The sequence below is a fragment of the Melopsittacus undulatus genome, chromosome 6, assembly GCF_012275295.1.
Source record: "Melopsittacus undulatus isolate bMelUnd1 chromosome 6, bMelUnd1.mat.Z, whole genome shotgun sequence".
Taxonomy (NCBI): domain Eukaryota; kingdom Metazoa; phylum Chordata; class Aves; order Psittaciformes; family Psittaculidae; genus Melopsittacus; species Melopsittacus undulatus.
The window spans coordinates 15,580,173-15,598,712 of record NC_047532.1 but is presented as its reverse complement, the minus strand read 5'-3'; the positions used below and the strand labels follow the sequence as shown (position 1 = coordinate 15,598,712).

The 18,540-nt window shown below is 38.1% G+C and overlaps 1 protein-coding gene across 2 annotated transcripts in view; it reads right to left on the bottom strand.

The window, feature by feature from the left end:
• Positions 1–4,486: 4,486 nt before the first annotated feature.
• EPS15 (epidermal growth factor receptor pathway substrate 15) overlaps positions 4,487–18,540 on the bottom strand; it is a 52,726-nt gene continuing 38,672 nt past the window's right edge. The window contains exons 17-25 of one of the 2 annotated variants that reach the window (XM_005151118.3): positions 18,270–18,347; positions 17,817–17,907; positions 16,036–16,071; positions 15,049–15,182; positions 13,495–13,564; positions 12,268–12,344; positions 11,613–11,775; positions 8,287–8,465; positions 4,487–6,398 (exon numbers count right to left, since the gene is read on the bottom strand). In XM_005151118.3, the coding sequence (XP_005151175.2) occupies positions 6,252–6,398; positions 8,287–8,465; positions 11,613–11,775; positions 12,268–12,344; positions 13,495–13,564; positions 15,049–15,182; positions 16,036–16,071; positions 17,817–17,907; positions 18,270–18,347 (975 nt within the window). In that variant the 3' untranslated portion in view covers positions 4,487–6,251. The remainder of the gene's footprint in view (positions 6,399–8,286; positions 8,466–11,612; positions 11,776–12,267; positions 12,345–13,494; positions 13,565–15,048; positions 15,183–16,035; positions 16,072–17,816; positions 17,908–18,269; positions 18,348–18,540) is intronic. The other variant, XM_031050725.2, reaches the window with a different exon arrangement.

Sequence of the window (18,540 nt, the reverse complement as noted above, 5' to 3'; positions counted from 1 at the left end):
CTCGGCGCATGTTCGGGCAGGGCCGGGCCGAGGGGCCGCCCCCACAGGTGAGCGGCAGCGGCTGCCCCGAGCACGGTAACAACGGGGCCAGGACTGGTCCGCATCGGTGCGGGGCTCGGTGTCTGTGCTGTGTGTGGGGAAGGGTCCAGCCGGCTCCGGAACTGAGGTGAAGGGAGGCCTGCGGTGAGCCCGCCATAGGGAGAGGCGCATTAAGTACTGGAATTAATTCCTCTGGAGAAAACACAGGTGGAAAAGATAACCTCGATTACCCAAGGTTTAAATGCCTGAACTCCCTACATGCCTACTTCCAATACAGCGTTTGCCTCTGTGGAGCCTGTGCCCCAAAACGCCATGGTGAGGTAATGGTGCAAAAGGAGTAACGACCCACAGTGCTTACATTTCACATTTATCAGCTGAAGTACAAATTGTTTTAAATACACAGTTAAACCAATGGAAACTACAATAGATATGCAATACTGGGGAAAAAAAAGTTTTATAATACATGTAATAAAGATTGTTTTCTAATATATATAATAGCCAAATTAATCCTGTCAACCATGCAGCTTCAGAGGATAACAGAAGAGATTAATGAAAGAAAGGAGTTTGTAGAAGGAAATGAACAGGGGAAAGAAGGCAAAGGTATACAGGGCCTAGGGAGTGGCAGGACAAACAGAAGGACTTGGTTGACCTAAGAGAACAATGGACACATTAATGGTGCGTGTATGAGGTTAAAGAAAGGATTTATTAGCTGCACACGGACAATGTGGTTCTTCGTGTGTGGAGTGAGAGGTAGGAGGCAGGGCTGCCTCACTCCCCAGTGCTTGGGTGCTGCTGTGAGAGACACCGGAGGCAACTGAGGACAATTGGGATTCTTTAGTCTGACAATAGGCAAAATTCATGACTGCCCTGGCTGAATCAAAAGTTTTAGATCGGTGAGGGGTGTCGATGACAAGCACCTTCACAGAACTGTTATTCTGGTACAGATGAAAACCCACATTTTTCAGCATGAAATACCTGGTTTTGTCCATTTCAGCCTTTGAATTGTGAAGCTCGTACACCCCAAGCTCACAGCTTTCAAAAGGAAAAGACTTCCTGTGCAGTTCTGCACTTCAGACACAGCCCATTTTCAACAGCAGGTCACATTTCACCTACAGAACATTTGCATTAATAAATATATACCTACAGAATATACTCGAGATCGATTGTTACAACTTTTAGGATTTCTGGGTTGTAGGGACTAAGTAGAAAAAGCTAAAACAGAAAAGCAAATGTGCATCATTAGCTCAAATTATTCTCCTGAGCCTGTCACTGTATGGCATGCCATGAATATGTATGAAATACATATCACATGTATGACATGTACGAAATGTCATGAACAGTTGTGCTTTTAGTATCTGACAGTAAAATAAATAATTTGAGATAAATTGATAGCACATTAAGGAAAATCAGAGAATTTATGACTGCAGTATTCAATGGGCACTTTTATGTACAGTTTTCAGGATTCTGGGTCACTGAGTTGAGCCTCATCTCGCTTATTCAGTAAAAGTTATTACTGGATGTAGGCCCAAACTCCTCAGAACGTTTGGAACTCAAAAGACCCTGATCTACATTACCGAAGAGCATTTATGAATAAGGAGGAATTAAGAGAGGTTGAGACAAGTATTCTAAAAAAGAAATCCTACAAGAAGCATTTTACCTAAAAATCCATTGAGCCTTTCAAAATTAGGTTTTTTTCTGTATAAGTGACCACAGCTGTTCATGTAACATCTTGAGAGAAACTGCAGTCTGTGGAGAACAATCCTAAGGCTTTACCACTTTGAATACAAGTTCAACATTGCATAGCCTCCACAGGGTAACTAATGAATCGGTGCACACAGAAATATCAGTGAGTAGCTCAGGATGAACCCTTTTATTGACTTGGGAGCTGTCAGATACAAAACCAAGACAGCAGACAGGTTCTCTTGCAGGCCAGTGCCAGCTGGGACAGACCTCTCAAGTCAAAGGTAAGAACTTCATCCTGTGTTGATCAGCAAACTAAATTCTCAAACAAATACCTTGTTCAAAGTAGCACTCCTCCTAAATTCCTGATCTATTTCCACTTATTGTGGAGTGCAACTGGCAATCTTCTCTTCTGCCTATAGGCCACACACAAGTAAAATAGGATAAAATTCCTTTTACTCTGCACAAGACTGACTTTCCAAATTACAGCTTAAGTAACATGCTATCAGACCCACTGTCACTTAAAAAACAGGAAACAGATTAGCATTAAGAAGTGGCTTGTCCAAAGTAATTTAATCAATCAGCAAGAGATAACTAGAAACAACATCCTGACCTCTTGAATACACATCCAGACAATGCAGCATTCTTCCCCTCTATCAGCTAGCTACACTTCAAAAACTAATGCTTTTTGTTTTCAGTTTAAGGTCCTAGGAGCTCTGGATCTCTCAATTTTATCACAATGGGAATCCTTAAGTATTCTGAGCAGGGAATGGCAATGCAGCTGGTATTATTTATGTATTTTTTTACTATTATTTATGTTTCTTTAGACAAATCTTGGATGAAAATCTCTTTCAGGGTATTACCTAGACTTGATGGCTTGAAGCCTGACAAATAAAAAGTGCCTTCCCATCTTTTCTAGAGTAAGAGACAAAGGCCAAACCAAAGCTCCACTCTACCTACCGAAAGACTAAGCTTCAAAGTTGCTTGAAGATCTTCAAGCAAGATCTTTCTGAAGGCAAGAAAGATCTCCAGTTTGGGAAGGTTACTGCCAACTTCCAGTACAAGCTGTTGACTGCTTTTAATTTGACTTTATCTTGTGTTTTGTAATTGCACACCGCAAACAAATCTTCTTTCTTATGATAAAAAAGAATGGATGCATCTGAAAGCCAACCATCATGTTCACTCCAAGAATGGAATTAAATTTAACAGTATTCACTGACATGATATGGAGTTCCATAAAGGCATACGACTTTAGTTGCCAATGTTCTGAACAGGTAAGTTACTTTTCCAAACTCAAACAGTTAAATTTAAGTAGCTAAATGAAGTTGTTGAGAAGTTAATGGGGAAACAGCACTAAGCAACATGATTCTGAAAGCTCGATGCTACTTCTGTTAAGAGGTGATACACAGTGGGTGCCATCAGATGGCAGAGGATGGCAAGGAAGTCCCTGTAAACCAAAGAAACCAGTCAAGTCTAATACTGAGGTCTACCACAACCGCTTTTAGGTACTGAAAGCAGAGGGGTTAGTGTTCTGTATGGCTTTAAGTCTGCTGTACTGAAGCAAACAACTTTCAACCCAGTATGTCAGTTTCTTCATTAAGCACTTTTATTGCCACTTTATTCCCTGTCAGTACTTCACAATGATATAACAGCCCTAACATTAATCCCCAGTATAATTTCCAATCAGCCTCCAATACAGTTTCTAGTTAAGTTACTTTAGATAACTTGCACTAGAAATGTAACTGTCAAGTGGCCAATTCATCTGCCAGACATTAGTCTCTTTAATCTTGACTGCAATGGTATTCTGTGAATGCCATAGAAACTTTTACACGACAGAATTTCAATGTACAGGAAAATATGAGAAAGACAGTGAAGAGGGTATCAAATTATTCAAGACAATTAGCCTAACCATCTTCAGCTTCATGATAAAGTGTTAAATAGGCTGCACACAAATTTGAGAGGGTTGAGAGGGGACAGTTTGAGGGGAAAGAGGATTGAAAGCAGCACAGTCAGAGGCAAAGTGTACTCAAGATGGAAACCTGACAGGAGACTTAAAAGGAGATAATAATTAAAATCGGGCAGCTCACAGAAGGTTTCAGATAGCTTCAAGAGTGTGTGTGAACCTGATAAAATTGATAAAGATGCTATACCACCTAATCCAATTGATCTTTCATTAAAAGAAAATAGGCAAAAAGATTTGGGTTCACTTAGGCAAGTGTATTAAAACCTAGAACTACTGTCACAAAAGGATCATGGCAGGGGAGTTGGACTAGATGATCTTAAGGTCCTTTCCAACCCTAACTATTCTATGATTCTATGATCAAAAGACATGTGGAAAATGTTGCTGGAACTCCTAAACACTAAGCACTCTGTGACATGAAGGAGACATCATGCTGACAGACATATTTAAGAATCCTATATGCTGGGTTAAAGTTCTCTTAAGCCCTGTATGTTGACAGCAGCCAGTAGAGGTGACTGCATAGCTTCACAGATAAATCTTAAGTACCTGCTCTGTAACCCTTGTGCAGGCAAAAATCCTTGGACAAGAGTAGCCTGAGTTTTCTTTGAAGCTGCCACAACTCCTAATGGAGGAAGTGTCAGCTGGGATTTAGTGTGCACTTCAGCTAACTCAACATTCAGGCAACTCCTTCCTCTGCCAATTTACTCACTCACATCAGACTACAATCTGAACACTTTATATTGTTTGCATGACATTTATATGTTGTTTCACGGCTAACAGCACCATTTTGACAAAACAGGCAAACAGTTCACGCTTCTGTACTTAAACTTTATTTCTTCATAATTACAGGCTATTGTTAGAATTTTTAACCAAAAGGGAAGTCTATAAATAGAGGCTAATCCCACCTGAACAAGGTTTTCCTTTAAAAAAAACAACAGTTAAAACTTCATAAAGTAATGCCATTTAGCTCACAGCAGTGGTTTGTTGGTAGTCTGAGTAAAAGTACTATAGTCAGAGTCAGTAACATGAAATGTAACATCAAATGACTCAAAACTTTAAATTCCGTAAAGGAAAGCAGGAATATATATATAATATATACATATAATATTGTGTTGGTCCACTGAGTATACATTTTTTTAACAAAAGATAAGAAACTATGTAATCCAGTTAAGCATATGATTTGCAAGATTAGTGTACACTCATTACAAAGATGTATAGATAAGTTATAACTATTTAATACTTGCAAAAATTTAAGTTATTTTTCTGAGCAGGTGTTTAAATGCTCATTTCCCAGTGCAAAAAGAAAGAAAAAATCTCAGTCACGTTACCCATTTTTCCTGAAAAATTGAAAATTACCCTCAAATTCAAGCAACAGCAGCATTGACAGGTAATGGGAAGAGCTTAAATATACTGAAGCATGGTTGAGTTCTCCCCCTTCACCCAGTGTTGTGTGTTGAAAAGCTTCAACTTCCTCAACAGAAATACTACAGGCTGAAAGTGCAAGGAAAAAGACCCATAAACTTCTTGATGTTTATGCTGCTGTCATCCATTTTTCTTGGGGCAAAAGATTATTTTGGGGGCAATTACTTTAATGAAACTGATTCTTTCAATAGAGTTCTTTCAAAATGAACAATAAGTTATTTTCTTTAAGTTATTTTCATTAACATTCTATCAATCCTACTCTTGACTCAGTGACCATTCAGAAATCATTCAGTTTAAGGTGCAACTATCAGTTGGCATTCAATAAATTACATATACAGAAAACAACTGTGGTAAAAATAAAATAAAAATCAGACTACCTGTTTTCTTTCCTATTCTCAATCCTATTTTCAAATTGAACTTCATAATTTGCCAGTTCAGCTGCATATTTCACAGGCAAAAGTGGCTCAAATAGCAGTGGGGGTCTCCCAGTCTGACAGTCATCTTGGCCAACAGCAAACGCACATGAATCAACAACTCAACTGCTTTATAAAACAAAATAACAAGTCTGTCTTAAAACCTATGACCATGCAAGAAAAGCATTAAAGGTTTCAGAAAGACATACTCTTTCTGACTTACACTCCATGAAGATTGTTATTTCAAATCCAAACATAGAATCCTCAATGAAGTGAAAATCTATATGCATACATTAAAAAATAAAGCACTTCACAATGCTGGCATTACTAAAATCTCTTAAGAAGGATAAAATGTTTTGAATTACTAACTGCTTGATGGGAAACAGTCAGCCATGACAGAATAATTGTGGTGATCACTTTATGCTCAATTACCAACTGCTGACAGATTACAGCCAAACTACAATCTCACTATCTTCATTTTAAACTGATTCGGTTACAGCTGGGAAAAGAACTTTGTTCTCCTGAAAACTTGAGAGAAATTGAATGCTAAACTTAATAGTTATTCAAACAATAACCAAAAGGATTGAATTTAGCAGAAACATTCACATCACTTTCAGAAGTTTAAAACCTTTTGTGGTTTCTTGTATATATGTACTTTCTGATTAACATTAAAATAGGTTAGGTATTCAGGAAAAGGGACAAAACAGTTGACGTAAGACAGCATCTTATTCTAAACTTCATGCTTCTGATATTTCAGATTTACTGAGTGCAATAGCCAGTTCCAAGTCTTCTTGCTCTTGCTGTTTTAGTCTTGCCAATCTTTCTTTCTCTTCTCTCTCACTTTCTCTCTTAGCCCATTCAATCATGTCTTCCTCAGTAGAATACTGCATTTTCAAAAGACAAAAGGAACCAGATTAATAATACAATGATAACTACTACTGTCCAAGTCCTTGCTTTAAGTCACAATTAGGTTTTTTAAACAAAATACGTATTCTAGTCTTCAAATATTACTTGCTTTTTAATTTTAATATGCTTAAGATTAGCTTAGCCTAAGGTTTAACTATGAAGAACTGCACAAAAGCTATCCAACTGATGTTGTTTTAAGCAGTGTTTCAAAGTTCAGTATTAAGCTTCAAAAAAATTGTTAGCAGAAAGTGCCGTAATTCAAATTCAACCATATTTTGGACAAAAGTCTATACAAGAAAAATTTGGAATAAATAAGAACATTTTGCAGAATACATCCCTATCCACACTGGGGGACATCTCGATTTACCCTACTCACATCCAAAATGATTTTTCCCCCAGGTGACAATGACTGCAACAATTAGATGTAGAATGACTGTTTAATTGTGCAGATGAGAAATACTTCTGCCAAGAAGCAGCAAAATAATAAGGTAACCATACAGTCAGAAGCCAAGTAGTAATACAAAGAAAGGTCAGTGTGATACAAGAGATAAAAAAAAAGAATATATTCTTTCCACGTATATTGATGTGAACAGAATGTGAACTAAATTTCTGTGGCACAATGATTATAAATCAGAGACAGTTAAGGGTATTATCTTAAATAAAATACAAAAGGTTATGCTAAAGTTTGTTTCTAGTCAGCATGCAGAAAAACAAAGAGGTAGTTGAAGCCCATGTCTTCATGAATGTCCCAGTGTTACGTCTGAAAGGATTATCATAATATACTCCAGCTAGTTTCTGCTTTGGGTTGCCTCTTTGGGAAATAAATGTAGAAAAGTTTGATTTTTCTCCATAATTCACTTAGTATTTTCAGTAATTGTAGCTGGTAAAGAATACTTTTTTCCCTTCACAAAGATAACAAAGATTTTTGCATTCTCCTCCACATTTCACATTCTCTCCTCCAAAGTGGCTTCTCAGTCCCTCTAACAACTGTGATCACTAAAAGCATTTCAGAAATCATCATGCTACAAGACACATCAACCAGTGCAAGTCAACTTTAAGAGCCTGTCAAAACTCAGTTTACTTCAATCAAGCACATAGTTTATTAGGTCTGAAAATAAAATAAAGCAGTATGATCAAGATACTGTAAATGCAAACTGCATTTGACAGGTATCAAGCTTGCCAGTGAGATGATGCCTTTCAAAACTCCTGTGTGCAAAAGCTCAGAAGGAAAAAAACCCAAACTATATAAGCATGCACAAACCTTTATATTTGCTTCTACTGCTTGGACACCACGCCTTCTATGAAATGGATTCTGGTTATAAAGAGACACTTACTACTTTATATTTCATTGTACATATGACCGGAATTTACCAGCTATTCCAAACTCACCACACAACTGACATTAACATACACTGTGATGAGGCTGTTCATCAATATTTCTGGACATTGGAATTATGGCCAAACAGTTCAGTGACAGCTAAATTAAAATCACATCTTTTAACTGGATAGCTAACAGTGTGCCTGTTAGCCATATATAATTTAAATCTGCTACATGCCCTGATAAAATGGATAATCCCCAGAACAGAGAGATTTTGAAAGTCCTATTTTCTAAATAGCTAAGAGGCTTCCATGAAAAGAAAAAAATCACAAACCCAATGCAATTTAAACAGTAACTACAACATTTTGCAGTATTTTATGTTAGGACAGCCTCAGCTGTAAATGAAATGTAAATACTGTTACAACTGGAAGCGATATCCCTTCTGTACAGGGGATATGTTTTAATGTTTTAAATTAGACTGAAGACTTCAGTATGAACAATTCAAAGCTGTCATTATACTGAAACAAACGTAAAAAGGGTTTACTCACAGTACTGAAGTTTGCAAAATTGTTGGGGTCAGTCTCCTTACTGATGCTGGTGGGAGCAAATGGATCACTGAATAGATCTGCTTCTTGTTCTTTGGGAATGTCTGGGGTGGGGAAAGGCTGAAATGGATCGCTCGGTTTAAAGGAATCTGAAGAGTCTATTTGATTGATAGGTCTTTTCCCTTAGATTAAAATGAATTTAAAATGAATTTAAGATAGCAAGTAATAACATGCTAAAATAGCAAAAAAATAAGAACAAATTCAAAAGCTACTTGGAATGCAGTCTCTTGTAGTAAACTAGTGGAGTTTCAGTGACTTTAGAGGAAGGATTGCCGATTTCAAAACTGAGGGTACAGACCATAGTTTCTTAAAGGGTAATCAGGTAAAAAGGAGCACATATATGTTAATGATTCAAGAACACAGTCATAGAACCATAGAATAGTTAGGGTTGGAAAGAACTTTAAGATGGACCATGGGCAGGGACGCCTCACAGCAGACCATGTTGCCCAAGGCTCTGTCCAACCCAACCCTGAACACTGACGGGGATGGAGCATTCACAACTTCTTTGGTCAACCCATTCCAGTGCCTCATCACCCTCACAGTAAAGAACTTCTTCCTTCTATTTAACCTGAACTTCCCCTGTTTCAGTTTGAACCCATTATCCCTTGTCCTATCGCTACAGTCCATAATGAAGAGTCCCTCTCTGGCATCCCTGTAGGCCCCCTTCAGATACTGCAAGGCTGCTATGAAGTGTTCACGGAGCCTTCTCTTCTCTAGGCTGAACAGACCCAACTTATGTACTAATTAACTATTCTGAGAACAGTTTTGAGCCCCTACTCTATCAACACATTAGTTTTGTCTTCTGCTTCTCAACTGTCCCTGATCATTCCAACAAGACTCTTTCATTATTTGTTTGGAACAAGTTCGCACAGGTTTTGTTAGAGACCAGGCAAAACACCATGTCCTCTCACTATGCTAATACCAGGAATTTCTGGAGTTTTTAAACTAACAAAATGAAGGCGTATGATAACAAGCAGTCACAGGTTTAACTATTTTGTTAATCCTTGCCTTAGTAGCTGCAGACATAACAGAATCAGACACAAGCCCCCACTTATCTTGTTTGGTTTTTTAAAGCTTAATTCCAGTCAGCTTTTAACACCTTTGAGGACATTAACCCAAATATTTTCTGAACAGGTGAGCTGAATTTAATCCCACCATTCTCTCCATATGTTACTGCTTACAGAAAAGGTTTCATGGCAGCTTCTTGAATTCAACTAGTGGGTTCTGCAAGTGGCTCAACACTTAGAATGGTTGCATTTTAAAACTTGCTTCTGTTGTCATTTTAGCTTAAAACTGCAGAATTGAACCAGAGTGCTGATTATTCTGTAAATCAGCCTAAAAACTCTTTCACAGACCAAAAGAGATTCTAATTTGGCACTGAATCAGAAAATGCCCTCTTGGAAATATATGATTTAGACACTTCCAAGATAAGCTTGCCATGGCAGCTCTCCCTCATTGATGATGATCTACTGGCAAACAACGAGTGCCTATTTCTTGACTAATGTGGGAGAAGCACCTTCAAATGACATCCAGAAAATCTTATTTCTGCATGGGAAGGATTAGTAATTTTAAGACTTCCCACTTCCCATTATATTCCCATGTAACACCACACTTATGCAAGGCATAAGCATGAAATATACAATCTCCAATCTACCCCAAAAATCATGTAATGGGGGTGCTTATCAGCATCTAGAAAAGCAGTGGGTTTCAGAGGTAAGCAAACAGCCCTGCTGAATGCTTGCCAGTAATGTGAAGAATTAAAAGGAAGATTTGGGGGCATTTACTTGAAAAAGCACTCCATTGTTCTGGATCAGATCAAGGGAGTCATTAAAACCGAATACACTTAAGTATCCCTATTTATTATTTCTCTAAAGAAAATGATCTATTGGGAATGGTGATGAAGATAACCGCAGCACCATTTTTGAATACGTGAAAAACAAGCCAGGCTACTTCTAACTAGTCACCTATTGATAAGGATGCTCCTGTTTCGCCAACCAGAAGCATGCATTCTAAAAGCAGATCTGTGCACCACATCATAGCCACTCCCATACAGCGAAGTTGCTAATCCTTCTTCGTTTTAGATAAGGACCACCAATAAGATGAAACACTATCAAGCTTTAAAATTATCATTGTTCCTATCAGCTGTTTTAATGCTATTCACAATGAAACTGATTATTTGCAAGGCACTCACATCAATGTTAAACAGCTGAGTTTAAATTTTAGTATTAATACACCTGCATTTACAGTGTTCCCCTTCTTTTGAGGAAAATGATGAATACATGTTTAAGTTTTGTTCTACAGTTTTCCAAATCCCCTTCAGATTAATCCATAGTGTAATAGTGAAAAAGTGATGCAGTAGAATTTTTAAAGAAAGTGAAACAAAGGACAGAAACCAGAAATATTAGTGATATATTTTCCAAGCTATGCAAAAAAATTGAGAATGAGAAGTCTCTTGTAACATGGGCTTGTTGCAACCACAGAAGGAGGTGTTATCTTTGATAATCATGGCCTTATCTGGAAAGCAGGGACACCTTCCACTAGATCAAGTTGCTCCAAGCCCCAACCAATCTGACTTTGAACACTGCAGGGATGGGGTAGCCACAGCTTCTCTGGGCAACCTGTGCCAGAGTCTCACCACCTTCACAGTAAAAAACCTCTTTATGCCTAATCTGAATCTCCCCTCTTCAGTTTAAAGCCATTCCCCTTTTGTTCTATCTCTACATACACTGTAAAACTGTCCTTGCCATGGGGAATACCAGAGGATTCAGCTATCACTGAAGAGAAAATAGCATAGGAAACCTGCATGTATTACCATTACACTGGATAGGTTTACTGCCACAGGCCTCTGGCAAAGCCACCTGGAAGAAGTTAATCTAAAAACCTGAGGCAGTCATCTAACCCAGTTTAATTCATTTTGCATTAAACCCAGAGATTTGCAATGGAAGAAAACACACTAAATTCTCACTTTGTGCACAATTTAATGCAAGTTTCACAATGTATCACATCGGTAACCATTTAACTTGCAGCCATACCATGTTCTTGCAGATCCTTGTAATAACCCGATTTTTTCCTGCTTTCTAAAGCCTTTCTCTCACTGATCCCAAGCACCATGCAACATTTAATTCCAAAGAAAACACCAAATATCAGGAACAGACTTGTTTCACATCCTGCTTATTAAGTCTCAATTCAGACACTTCACCATTCCCTCATACTGTCCCACTGCAGTATTAGCAGCTAATTGCTAACAACATCTCAGCATTGGCTCTTACCAGGGGGTGGTGGACATGGCCTTGTAGGAGTTCCAGTTTTAGGGGGCAGTGCAGGAGGAGCATCCTCACTTTTAGCTGGTGATTCATCAAATAAGTTTTTAGTTATGGTCACACTGTTGACAGAACCTGATGTGGAAGAGCTAAAGGGATCCTCGTTGTTGGCCTTTAACAAAGAAAACAGCAACACACACATCATCAGTGCAATTCCTCTATACTTGCCCCTTCTTGTCAGTAATGCAGTATTTATTTAGAACTGAAAGTTTGGACTAAGGCAGAAAGAAAATATTTTTGTTTGGTTTTATACATATCATCCACACACTCCGGGATACTGCAAAAAACCAAGAAAAATCAGGAATGTTTTGTGTGTACAGCAGTATAAAGTTGAGTGCAGTCAAACATGCAAAAGTAGTATTTGTGCTGTTAAACTCAGTGAATTAACAAATTATGCCAGTGCAAATATAGTGAAAATCCTTATAAACCCACAAAGATTACATTGCGTTCTTTGCAGTGGGCAATTTACTATAAAGGCCTCTTTTTTGAGTCAGTCAACCATTGTAAATTTTTAGTGGTGGCAAAACTGTAATGAAACTGTTAGAAGAGAGGGTAAACGGTGTCTTGTCACTGCAGAGTACGAGTAGCAGTAGCTTCACATTACCTTTGACAGCGTGCTAAAGTCAGCAAAGCCACTTCCAAAGGAGTCATTTCCAAACAGAGAGGCAAAGGGGTCTGTAGCTAAATACACATAAAACAAGAAAACAGAATGAGATTAAAAGTTAGCCACGAAAGAGACTGGAAAAAGTTCCTCAACAAACAAGTAACCATTGCATATTTTGCAGCATAGACTAATTCAAGCAAAATATTTTGAGGTGGGCACTTTAAGTAGCTTTTACAAAAGCTCGTAAACTTCAACTGACAATTAAGAATAATGCTTCTAAACAGGGAGTAATTAAGAAATCCTGGTATTCTGGTTTCCTACATAAAAAAAGTGGAATTTACCACTGAAAGTATCAAATAACCATTCTGCTGGATGTTCTGCTGAGCTACATGTCTACAAAGGTATTTTTGTGTGCATACACCCACAAATACATAAACACAGACATATACATATGTATATATGTAAATATGAAATGCCCACTGTGGAATAAAGTATCTAAATCTCATATAATCTCAATCTAATTCAACAGTACCCTTTCATTCTTATGCACCTGAACAACATCTCAAACCTGCTATTCTACTGTAAAGAAAGAATTGCACTGTCTTTACCAATAGTCACTTCTACATCTCTTGAAAATCACGTATTTTCCCTAAAATTACACAGGCTTACAATATGAAACCCCACATAGATACATGTTTTGGATTACCACTTGTCAATGCAACTTGGGAAAACAGGAGATTAGAGTCTTCCCTAACACATCTTTAGCCCTCAGATGTGAAAAGGTCACAGCAAAACAAAAGGAGCAAGCTTTAGCAGTAAAAATTCCTGATGAAGAAGTTACTCTATCCCACAGCTTTCTACTCCAAGAGGAGATATCTTGTATGTTATTTACAAAGTAACATAGAATCTCTACCAAAAAAACCCTAAATGGGAAGAGGTACAAACCATTCAAATAGTCCAAACACTTAGATTAGGACTTTTAACCAGTTTTAGGTAAGGCAGAGGAACATTCTTGTGGATATATACTACAGATAATGAGACAGTTTTGGTTTATAAAAATACCCTCCTGTAAACTTGCACCTTATTGCATACTTTATAGGAAAATCCAGAAAACACAGAAAATGTCTAAAATGCTTCATCACAAATTCAGTTCAAAGACTAGAAACAAAAGTAATAAAAAAGGCAAATAAAACTCAGAGTAGTTTGATGTATATAACTTGTTTTTACCTGGATCATTCAATGCCGTAACAGTTGTTCCACCGGGAGCAAAAGGGTCATTCTTCTTTGATATCTCTGTCTAAAATAAAACAATCCTTGAGGGAAATTTGTTTTTCAGCTTAAAAGACTCCTCATTCTAAAAGCAGGACCATGATTTGTTTTAGTTTAGAGGTTTTAAGATAAAATGTTTTGGAAATAGCTTTTACGAGCATCAGCAAACAAGTCTGTTAACAGAAACTCCTCCTCAAAACAGTGATTAGTACTCTCAAAGGACAGAAAAAAAGGTACAATATGTGCAACCATACTTGGTCACCACTAATACAAAATTTAACAGTATCTGCTACTTATTTTAAGTCTTGCATTTCTGCAACCAGAGCCACTTCATGAAGATGTATCTACAAGATATCAATACTGCAGGCTTAAATTTCAAACTCCGACCAACTTTTATGGTAACAACACTAATAATCTGTGGTAAAACTCTTATTATCAGCCTGCAATATGGCCAAGAACTGGTTATATTAGAGTACCAAGACTGCAAAAAGGATAGCTAAGCATTGAAGATTGTAGAGTTGGAGGACTGAAAGTTGGAGTTGTAGGCTGTGGTGTGCAATATGACCCTGAGAGCAGTGTAACATGTACACCATACGGAAGGACACCACCACCATTAGGTGCAGTGATGTCTCACTCTTTTGTTTTGGGTTTGCCTCAGACACACTCTACAGCCACTAATCCGCACATATCGTTAATATTTATGTATGTATATGCATATTTTATACACACAAAAAATTGTGAGGCATGAACAGAAGCAGCACTGGAGAGGAAAGAAGATGGCAAAAGGATGGAGACAAACTTACAGCATGAGAAGAGTTTCAGCTTCTTAGACTGTCTGCCTATCAGCCCTAAATATTACCTCATCTTCATCAAGTTCTATGCAACATCAGAGAATGTTTCATACCCAACTCTACCTTTTAATAGGCTCAAGACTAATCAGTAACTGCTCAGTTATAATGTGAACTGCTAAAAGTTACACCAAAGTACTCCTGAAAGAGGTAAAGGGATACATTCAGTAAGAAACTCCACATTATGAGAGGGCTTCAGTGACTCCTACTGAAAAAAATAAACCAAACCCAAACAACATACAACTATAGAACAATTTTGCTTTTCAGAGGGGAAACGGCATACCATCTTTCAAATAAGATATAGAACATCCTTACTGATCCTATAAGCTTTGGAGGCAAAAGTGCCTCAACATAACTTGGTGAGATTAACCTTGGGTTTCTTTCAATGTTTGTAAGTTTCACCAGCTACCAACATTGCTCCTGTGGAGCAATGAAACATCTTAAAAATGGTGGGCTTTTTGGTTTTTACTTCTATTTCATCTGTGGCTATTTCTAGGAAATAGGAAACAAAGAAAGGACAAAAGGGAGCCATGGGGTAAGAGGTAACCATTTATCTGTATGATTTCCAAATATCAGCTTTTCAAGGCATGTCTGAATGTATGAAAAAGGTTATTTTGTCCAAATGACAGAGAGAAGGAAATAAAATGTATGCTGCCAAACTTACTGTGATATTACTGTTGTCTGCAGTGCTAAATGGATCAGTGCCAGCAGCTGCAAATGGATCAGTGGAGGACTGTTTGAAAAAACAGTCACTTGCAAAAGGATCTGAGCCTTTGAAGGGATCACCACCAAAGGGATCTAAAAATAAACATCTCATTAGCATTTCTGCCAGCTTTACTTAGCTTGATAGCTTAAAAACTAAACATTATATTTCTTTCTTGCATACTGCAATGCGGCCATACTTCATTGAAGACCAAGTATAAAATTCACCTGCAAATCATTTGTGTTCTGTGATTCAGAATTAGACAAGCCAACATTTTCTGAGCATCATAGAAACTTTGGATGGTACCAGTGCTTTGGTTCTAGAACCATGTATCTGAGCATACAGTTTTTTTAAACAAACTCCCTAAAATGAAGCATTTTACAAAATCTGATGTTTCCCGTAACTGTCCTCCACTCTCCACCAGACAGAATTGATGTTTCTTATTTGGCACTTGGCGCTCAACACTATTTTTCCATGGGCTTCCTACTGGCCCTTTTACTTTGTTGTTAACTGTAACTTTATCAGGACCAAGCAAAAAAATGCAATGACATTGCCTGTACAGCCAGTCTAAATAAAGACTTCGCCCCTTTTTCAGTACTTAGGCCTAAAGAAAATCAGTGAATTAAGAGCCTTTGAAAGAGCACAATCCTACTTCTTTGAATACAAAGCAGGCAACAAGCTTGGGGGTTTCTGTCCACCACCTTCACATGCTTAAATCCCAACTGAAGATACTTCCAACAAGACGGAAGTTCACTGGCAATGGGCTTCTCTGTAAAGCTTTAACACAAGTGGCCACCTGCTACCACCATATATTTATCTATCCTGTGGTGACTTTTTGGGTCATTTCCACCTTTTGTGTACTGAAAGTGCTCACACTTTTCCTCACATACTCTTCTAGTAGGAACCATTTAGAAAAACAAACATATTAGAGGGTACAAAGTTACTTACCAATTTTCCCAAAAGGGTCATCTTTGAAAGGATCACCTGTTAAAAAACCCAAAGTAACATGTTCTCAGATGGAGTCTTCTCAATACAAACTCACTCCTACATTTAGAATTTAAACAGCTCTCACTCAGAGGAATAGTTGCACTATTTTCAATAGAACCACAAGAACTAGCATTAGATGAAGCTAATTAGACATAGCTCATTACCATCATGAAACGCATAAAAGCAGCCATCTCAAATATGCATTTTAGTTGGCTATTGTCCATAAACACCCACATTATGCAGTATCTACCACCAGAGTAATCCAGGCTAGCCACAGGTAGAAGTATAGTCTCAGTTCTTTTTAATTCTCACAGGCACCATGATGGTAGCTCCTAAGTGCTCATTTCTGTACCAGATGCATAGTCCCAATTGCATTAGTTCTAATCCCTTATCTACATCTGAAAGAAATAGATAGACTGTCTCCTAGCTGTAGGTATCTACCCCTGAACATACAGAGCACACAAAGCCTAGAAAGTTGGCTGCTAACACGTCTTTCTCCTCTGAAAGAAAGGCTTTGACAAGTGCTCTAAGTAGAACCATTTCAATATGAACAAAAATCAAGCAATATCTACCCAGAAACCAGTCAAGCTGTTTTCAATTAAGTTTCATTTACTAATTAAAAGTATTAAATCTGCATCGACATTCTTTCCGAAGCCAAGCAACCAGAAACAAACTTAGCTTATTTTCCTTTTGAAGCAATACCAGCTAAATTGATCAGACCACACTGATTCTGAAAGCATGTAAAATCATATTAATGTTGCTGAAAACATCCACTTCAGCAGTTAATCCGAATTAACTCCCCTTCTCCAAGTGGCTCCATATAGACAGATCATTTCTTCCAAAAGAGAAGAAACATAAAAGCAGAGCAGCAGCATTCGAAGTGGCAAAGTTCTTAAAATAAAGCATAGCACTTCCACAAGACGAACAGATGGTACAGTTCCACATTACCTTTCTGTGAGTGCCAAACTCACCATAAGTAGGGCACAGCCATTCATTCTCAACCACCCACACCCTCCCCACGCCACAGTTCACTGAACCCTCAGCTGACCCGTTTGTGGATCTGTGCTGCGAATTAGATTAGTGACACCCCATGTATCACAACTATGCCCACACCCTTAAGACCAAAATGCAACCAAAGGGTGGGTGGGGTGTAAGAGAAGTACTCAGGAAGAGCAATGAGGGAAATGTGCAATTGTCACAGCCCCTTAGAAGGTCCAGCTGTAGGAAGGAGAAACACCCTGTACCTCTCATCTCTGTAATTTCTATTTTCATAATGCTATTGGCTCCACACTCCTGTCACTCAAACATAGAATCATAGAATCCAACTTAGGGTTGGAAAGCACCTTAAGATCATCTAGTTCCAACCCCCCTGCCATGGGCAGGGACACTTCACACTAAACCAAGGCTTCACCCAACCTGCCCTTGAACAATGCCAGGGATGGAGCATTCACAACCTCCCTGGGCAACCCATTCCAGTACCTCACCACCCTCACAGTAAAGAATTTCTTCCTTATAACCAATCTAAACCTCTGCTGTTTAAGTTTCAACCCGTTACCCCTTGTCCTATCACTACAGTCCCTAATGAAGAGTCCCTCACCAGCATCCCTGTAGGCCCCCTTCAGATCCTGGAAGGCTGCTGTGAGATTTGTTGCATATAGAACATTTCCAAGATTAAAAGTAGTCTGAGATGTGTTCATACAAGACCCGTTTCTGCAAATCCGTACTTAGAAAAGTTTACTTACTGCCAACAAAAGGGTCAGACTGGAAGAACTCTAAGCTGGTTTCAGAAACTATATCAGGCAACGAATGAGATTCGGCATCAAATGGGTCTTCCTGGGCAATGCAAAACAAGTAGAGAAAGGTATTACATTTTTTATGACATGCAGGATGGAAAACACCTATGTTGTCCTGGTTACCATTTAGTAGTTTTTTAAAGCTGGGGCTTTCTATCAGCTGAAAGAGAGCTAGAATTCTACATAATTCATCAATGGAGATCCAAAATATTTTTCAGCTACAACCTGTTATACGAGATTAAATGTTTTTATGACATCACACTCTAAATAAAAACAATACAGAGTAACAACTTGATTTCCCTGTTGTCCTATGAGCATGGTACAAGTGACGCAAAGCCGGGCTGAAACACTTTAACCAGGATTTAATTTGCCTTTTCCTCCCCCAGATTTGAACAAACTCACTTTTTTGGTAACAGTGACAGCTGGGGTCTCTTTCTCTTCTTCTACAACACAGGCTGTTGTTTCAGGACTATTCCTTATCTATATAAAAATAAAAGCAATTCACTATAAGTAAGTAAATAGAAGACTACACAATATAAGGTATTAAACAGCTAAAAGAACATACAAAAGGATACTTTAAAGGTTCATACCTATTATAGAACATACTGAAGTGTTCTGTAAACCCTGAGAAAGTTAAAAAAATATATCAAGAATCTACTGGGACATAAGTAGA